The sequence below is a fragment of the Carlito syrichta genome, unplaced genomic scaffold (assembly GCF_000164805.1).
Source record: "Carlito syrichta isolate Samal-C Ts95f unplaced genomic scaffold, Tarsius_syrichta-2.0.1 Scaffold315943, whole genome shotgun sequence".
In the NCBI taxonomy this organism is placed as follows: Eukaryota; Metazoa; Chordata; class Mammalia; order Primates; family Tarsiidae; genus Carlito; species Carlito syrichta.
In genome coordinates, this window is record NW_007260039.1 from 209030 (window position 1) to 216971 (window position 7942).

General features: G+C 45.3%; 1 protein-coding gene across 1 annotated transcript in view; it reads right to left on the bottom strand.

The window, feature by feature from the left end:
- ACADS (acyl-CoA dehydrogenase, C-2 to C-3 short chain) overlaps positions 1–7942 on the bottom strand; it is a 15434-nt gene that overhangs the window by 4439 nt on the left and 3053 nt on the right. Inside the window, exons 2-3 of the mRNA XM_021706705.1 lie at positions 7650–7737; positions 6621–6784 (exon numbers count right to left, since the gene is read on the bottom strand). Coding sequence (XP_021562380.1) covers positions 6621–6784; positions 7650–7737 — 252 coding nt within the window. The remainder of the gene's footprint in view (positions 1–6620; positions 6785–7649; positions 7738–7942) is intronic.

A 7942-nucleotide genomic window follows, 5' to 3' on the forward strand; every position in this document is an offset into this window, starting at 1 on the left:
ATCCTTCCGCCTCAGCCTTCCAAGTAGCCTGAATTACAGGCATGCGCTACCACGCCCGGCTGATTTTTTGATTTATTGTAGAGATGAGGTCTCGCTGCCCAGGCAGGTCTCGAACCCGCGGGGTCAGGCAATCCACTCACCTCAGCCTCCCAAAGGTGCGGGATTATAGGCTGAGCCACCAACCACGGCTAACAGTAGTGAATTTCATAAAAGTAGTAATGGTTAATAATCAGGAGCCTATTAAGTGCCAAATTCTGTACAAAGTGCTTTATGTATATTCTTTCATTTGAGTCCTTCTATAGCACCGAGAGAATGACACTATATGTTAACCTTAGCACAGCTTGGGAAATGGAGGCTCAGAGAGGTGTGTGCCACCATGCCTGGCTAATTTTTTTTTTTTTTTTGTAGAGACGAGGTCTCTCTATATTGTCCAGGTTGGTCTCAAATTCCTGGACTCCAGCAATCCTCCCACCTCGGCCTGGGGTTACAGGCATGAGCCACCATGCCCAGCCCTCACTTTCAATTTATGACCTCCAAAACAGCCACCATAAATTTGTATTGTCAGCCGGGCTCGGTGGCTCAGCCTGTAATCCCATGCTTTGGGAGGCTGAGGCGAGTGGATTGCCCGAGCCCACGGGTTCGAGACCCACCTGGGCAACTTGGCGAGACCTCATCTCTACAATAAATCAAAAAATTAGCCAGGCGTGGTAGCGCGTACCTGTAGTTCCAGCTACTTGGAAGGCGGAGGCAGAAGGATCGCTGGAGCCCAGCAGGTCGAGGCTGCGGTGGCCGGGAGCGGCCACTGCACTCCAGTCTGGGTGACAGAGTGAGACTCCAACTCAAAAAAACAAACAAAAAAAAAATTTGTATTGTCTTAAGCCACTGAGATTGCAGTCATTTGTTACAGAGGGCAAAGGAAAAGTATCCACAGTGACAACAAATGGGGACTCAGAGCAACTAAAGATATGTTATTTTGAGAATCACTAAAAGGATTATCACTCGATGGCCACCACACACTTGGAGGGAAAAAGGGTGGTGCTGCTCAGAAATGTGCACCATCCCAGCAGGTAGGAATCAACTGGGGAAGAAGGAAGTCTCAGGTGGAGAGTAGTCTCTGTGGTATCTGACCACGAAGAAAACCTAGAGACTCTGTCCTCTGGCAGCACAAATGTGGCCTCCAAACAGAACACCGTTTTGGCCCACACTTAAGGCAGCTGACAAACCTCTTCCAGATGAAAATAGTACTTTATCAAGGAATATCTCTGCTGCTGGACCATATTCCACCTGGAGCGAGAAACATACAGATCTCCAGCTACTTGAGAAGCTGAGGTGGGATGATCACTTGTGCCCAGGAGTTTAAATCCAGTCTGGGCAACATGGAGAGACCTCATCTCTATTAAAAATTTTAAAATTTTTGGCCAGGTTCAGTGGCTCAGCCTGTAATCCCAACACTTTGGGAGGCCGAGGCAAGTGGATTGCCTGAGCCTGCAGGTTCGAGACCCACCTGGGCAACTTGGAGAGACCTCATCTCTACAATAAATCAAAAATTAGCTGGGCGTGGTAGTGCGCGCCTGTAGTTCCAGCTACTTGGAAGGCTGATGCAGAATGATCGCCGGTGCCCAGCAGGTTGAGGCTGCGGTGGCCAGGAGCGGCCACTGCACTCCAGTCTGGGCGACAGAGTGAGACTCCAACTCTAATTAATTAATTAATTAATTATTTTTAAAAAGATGAAACGAAAAACAAAATGAAAAGCAGCTGAGAAAAAAAAAAGTAGGTAGTTGGTTGTTTTGTACATAGTTTCTGACCTTTGTAAGTTGATGGTAATCAGCTAACAGAAACCAGGGCTCCCTCAATATTTTAGCACTGTCCACAGAGAGGCCCGACCTTCAGAGCTATCTCCAGGGTGACCTCCAAGAGCAACGCACAATGGTGACTCTTAGTCTCTGGTGTCTGTTAACCAAAAACCTGCACCCTGAGACAGGTAACAACACTGCTGACTGAGCGAGCCTAGTGATCTCCAAACTCCAAGAGAAAGCATGAGAAAGAATAAGACTCCTTTCTCAGCAGTGATAAACTAGTCAAGCCTTTAGCATCTGCTGCCTTCATATTTGGGAAACGGCTATAGGGTACCTCATATGAAAACAATGTCTTAAGTCGCTATTAAACTCACATTTTTAAAAATTAAATTTATCCTGAGTATGCCTATATTCACTACAGTCAAAACCAACTCACTTTTTTTTTTTTTTTTTTTTAAAGAGATGGGGTCTTGCTATGTTGCCCAGGCTAGATGCCTAACTCACTTTAAAGAATAAAATTGACCAGGCATGATGGCTCACACATATAATCCCAGCACTTTGGTAGACCAAGGTGGGAAGATTGCCTGAGGTCAGGAGTTTGAGACCAGCCTGAGCAACAAAGTAAGACCTTATCTCTACCAAAAAAGAAAGAAAGAAAGAAAGAAATTAGCTGGGCATGGTGGTATGAATCCATAGGCCCAGCTACTTGGGAGGCTGAGGCAGGAGGATTGCGTAAGCCCAGGAGTTCAAGGCTGCAATGAGCTGTGACACCACCACGGCACTCCAGCCTGGGTGACAGGGTAAAATCCTATTTAAAAAAAAGAAAGAAAGAATAAAATAACCTAACTTGATGAAGACTTACTGCTTATTCAAGAGATAACCACACACGGACAGAGGTCCTATACCACTGCCTCCTCGGGACCCCACTCACTATCTGTGCCACATGCTGGAACAACAGTGACATTCAGGCCTTGATGCATATTGAGTCATATCATTGGCTTCAAATCTATAAAACTCCACAAACATCTGTTGACTGCTTGCTAAGTGCAAAGTGTCATGCTGAACAGGAAGATACAAATACAAACAAGATCCAATCTCTGCCTTCAGGAAGCTGACTGAATAAACTGTGACATAAGACATGACCATACGATAAACACAACTACAGTTCACAAATGGAATGCTCCTAGAACACAGAGAGGAATTCTGGTTGGGATAAATGAGAAAAGGTGGCATTCAGGTTGGAATGGAATTAATGACAGTCAATAGGCATGAGGGAGAAGAAAAATGAGGTGACTCTAGAGGTTTCTATATGGCTAACTAGGTTAGCCTCAAAATAATCAGGGCCAGAAGAGGAAAAGCTGAGCAAATGAGAAGAAACTGGGCTCAGTTTTATACACATAAATATACACATATACATTTCAAGGTAAAGGAGTCCAAAATCCACTGAAGACCTGTAATTCCACCACTTTGGGAGACAGAGGTAGGAGGACTGTTTGAGGCCAGAAGATCAAAATCAGCCCAGGTAACAACGGTGAGACCCCATCCCTCCAAAAAAGAAAAGAAAAATTAGGTATGGTGGCACATGCCCAAAGTCCCAGCTACTCGGGAGGCTGAGGCGGGAAAAGCATTTGAATTCAGGAGTTTGAGCCTGAAATGAGCTATGATTGTACCACTGCATTCCAGTCTGAGTAAAAGAGTGAAACCCTGGCTCTAAAAAAAAAAATAATAATAATAATAAATAAATAGGCCAGGCACAATGGCTCACAACCATAATCCCAGTTCTGTGGGAGGCTGAGGTAGGACAATCATTAGAGGACAGTTCAAGATCAGCCTGGACAACATTGCAAGACTCTGTTTCTACAAAATAATAAAATAATAAAATTAACAAATAACAAAATAAAAAAATTTAAAAATCCATTGGAAACATCATTCTATTTCCTGTTTCTCTTTATAACAAAATGACATTGTAAATTCATAATTGTTTTGCTTGTTTGCTTGGACAATCAGCTCAATCAGATTACAAAACCATCCAAGTAAGCAGAAATTCTAGGCTTCCACCTAATTCTTGGCCTGCTCTCCTCTCAATTCTTTCCCCTACAAACCCACTTTTTTGGGGGAAAAAAATTTTTTTTTGAGTCAGGGTCTGCCCAGACTGGAGTGCAGTGGCGTGATCACAGTTCCTCAACCAGCTGGGCTCAGGCGATCCTTCTACCTCAGCCTTCCAAGTAACTGGGACTATAGGCAGCACCACCACACCCAGCTATTTTAAAAAAATTTTTGTAGAGACAAAAATCTTGCTGTTGCTCAGGTTGATCTGGAACTCCTGTGCTCGAGATCCTCTAGCCTTGGCCTCCCAAAGTGCTGTGATTACAGGCCAGAAGGTGGCTTAGAAGTCTATAACTGGCTCCTCTAATTGTCAACAGTGTGACTCTCGAGCAAGAAACAATCTCTGGCTTCAGTTTCTCATCTGAAAACTGGAGACAGTTAAGTACCTAGTGTTGAAGATTTAATGAGTTAAATATACATATAAGTACCAGAAGTCATCATCAAATGTTACTTACTGATGTTAATACCTTTCGAATTTTGAGATACTAACTGTACTACACTGAATTTTGCATGTGCCATATTATCCATGCATATCTAGTTCTTTGACCCTTCTGCCCGCTTTCTCCTTGGATTCCCTATTGTAACTGGGAGCTGTGCCACACACAGTGCCAGGGATAAAAAAAGAAAGCCAACAACCTTTAATCCTTAGCTATGAGAAGCAAACAGTGCGAAATAACTTCTGCCCAAAGCAGAGTCCAGCTCATGTGCAACCGTAGAAAGATTAGAAAATTCAGTGCTACTCCTCCCTAGTTCTGAAACTGAAGACAAATTCATACAATGGCTCCTTCATCGCCTATACAGCAAGGATAATAATAGGAGGACTTGTGATGATCTAATGAGATTACAGATGTGAAAACACCTTGTGAAAGATAAAACACAATACAGATGCTCCCACTGCTGTCCGCTACCTTCACACATTCAGCAAATCCTTACTGCACAGCCCCACATGCCAGAAGGGAAAGAGGTTGCTATCCTGACATCCCCCTTCAAAACCATTTCTGCCACCATTTGGAGGATTATCTTGCATCTTCTCCAGCTCCACAGAGCAAGAAGGATAGGACCAGTTAAAGTAGCCTGGTAAAAAGTCTTGCTTCTACTGCCAGCTTTCCTGTCCAGAGTAAATCTGTGTCTACATCTAGAGATAATTTAAAAGAATAAACAATACAGGAAAAACAAATCAGGCAGTCTGTCACGTGGTACAAAGAGCTCCAACACACTGTCCTTTCTTGGACAGTGGTCTTGAGTGACGGCTCCTCTCAGCTATTCCTGCTTTTCAGTGGCCTGTCTGCTAATTCCTTTCCTCTACTCACAAAGATTTTGAGTACTTTCACCTCTCCACTAATGGCAATGAAAGGTGAAGGGGTAGTACCAGCCAAGATTACTGAGAGTAATGCATGTGCGCATGCTCAGAGTGTGTGTGTTTGTGCGCAGGATGGAGTGGAGGGGGAGCTGAAGTCCCACAATTACGCTCCCAACTAGAATAGGGCTTCCTTGCCTGCCAGCAGGGCTTCTGGGACAGTCATGTGGACAGTGGATAGAGAAGGGTTTTGGAGCCAGCCACACTTGGGCTGTGAATTTTAGTTCTGCAGACCAGTAATCCTTAGAAAGTTACTTCGTTTCTCTATGCCTCAATGTCTTTAACTGTAATGAGAATAACAATAATAGTATTAATAGCTACCATTTTTCAAGTACCAGGCACCAGGAATTTGGCATACATTTTCTCACTTAATCCTTGCAATCACTTTAGAAAGCAAAGTGGAGATCAGATTAGGTAGGGATGTCTTTAGGATTAAATCAGATGACACATGCTAAATGTCTAATTCCTAAAAGTTGCCCAACTAATTTTGGTGCCCAGAATACCACTCGCCTACTCAACTTTGACCTCCTTGGGTATTCTCACAGTCCAGACACAATGCCTAACACACTGAACACACACAATTCATGAAGCTGGAGGAGTGGCCCCTAAGCTTCCAAGATATGTAAGTGGAAACCATAACTCCTGAATTCCTCAGACTGAAAAGCAGGCAAGAAGAGGCCAGAAAGGTTTCACAACTATCAATTTAGTGTTTATACCACGTGCCATACATTTTGCCAGGTCAGGGGATATAGCAGTAGCATATTAAACATATGTTTAATATAACTGTAGATGGATGAATGCAAATGGAAGAGCACAACAGCACAGGAGGGAGTGCACTGATGGAGAACTCAGGGTCTGAGAGAAGACAGTTCAAGCCGGAGCTCTGAAGCTGATTGGTTCCATAACCTGTTCATAAGTGTGAGTTTCATAACTGTAAGATAGGGTATACTGTATACTGTACATTTCATTAACTATAACAATAGTAAGTTCACCTTATAGGACTGGTGTGAGGAACAAAGAAGATAACTCATCTCAAGCACTTAGAACACTGGCAAGCACTCTGCAAGCGTTCACTATTACTACTAGCACAGTGCCTGGCACACAGTGAGAATATTGACCATCCACCATATATTACTGTTGTTCTGGAAGTAAATCCGGCCATAATCCTTGCAATCATTTCAGAAAGTAATGGCCACTGGCCATGTGCTGAACAAAGGAAACACCCCAGAGCATTTCCTGAGTCCCAGGTTCTGCTTTAGGGTTCCTCAGCTGGGGTCCAGCGCTCCTGGCAATCACTGCTACCACTCATCCTAAAGCCAAAGGCAGACCACCACTGTGGGTTGCTATAATTATACTCTCACCTGAGCCGCTGGGAAGAGATGCTCCCGGTCCACCTGGGCCGCAATGGGAAGCAGTTCTTTCTCGGCAAAGTCCCGGCATGTCTGACGCAACATCTGGTGTGTCTCAGGCAGTTCCACAGACTGGTAGATAGTATGTAGCCATCGCCTGTCTTGAGGACTGAGAGCTGCCAGGAAGAAGAGCAGGAGTCAGTGGAAGAAGAAAGCAAGAGTTCTGGAATAAAAATAATAATAGTGATTCACTTAGTGGGTCTCCACCATAAAGAATTCTGTCTCCTGAGGGACAACTAGCAATGTCTGGGGACATTTTTGATTGTCACAACCGGAGGGGGTAATGCTATTGGTATCTAGTGGACAGAAGCTAGGGATACTGCTAAACATCCCACAAGGCACAGGATAGCCCCCCACAACAAAGAATTATCAGCCCAAAATGTCAATGGTGCCACCGTTGAAGACCCCACACTAACTGAATGTTTGCCATTCTTGCTAAACCCTTTATATACACTATGTCATTCAATCCTCTGTAGAATACCAGTAAGAATAAGACCCCAGCTCTGGGACCTTAGGCAAGGGTTTTAACTTCACGAAGCCTCAGTTTCCATAAAATGTGGAGGACGATAGTATTCAGCTCCTGAGGGTGGAAGGATTAAACAAATACTAACTAGCACTTAGCATAGTTCTCAGTAAGGTTCCTTTTATTGTTATAATTCAGGGTAAGTGGACCAGGCAAAGGAAGCCTTAGCCATACGTGTCACTGCTGCTACAGCTGGAGACAAATGATAAGATGGAAAAGGTACCGTATTAACCAATCGCGAACATTTACAGAGCACCTGTTACACGCCAGACACTACTACGAGCTTTACATGCCCTGTGATCTAGTCCTTCCAACAACAAATCTCTGAAAATAGTAATGCTGCTCTGTGGCCATTTCACACACGTACCAACTGAGGCTGAGAGGGGCTGAGCTGGCCAAACGCGAGACTGGTGCAATCCCAGTCAGGCCTGGCTCCCGAGGAAGGGCGCAGCCTCAACCCCCGCTGGGGCCAAATGAGGGGAGGGAGATGCAGATGCAGCCGTCAGAACGGGGTCGGCGGTAGGGGTCAAAAGGAGACGTGGATATCTGCGGGAGCGGGGATCCTTGAAAGGCCAGGCCGGGCGGGGCAGGTGCGAGGAACAGCAGAACTGGGGCAAAGGCCGCGTGCGCTCAAGGTGGGGGCCCCGCCCGCCTGCCAACGGCTGGGACAGAGCCAGCCGCAGGGACCTCCGCCCGGTCGGCCAGGCCCGGGCCATGTCCCCCCTGTGCGGAGCCCGAGGGCACTCACCTC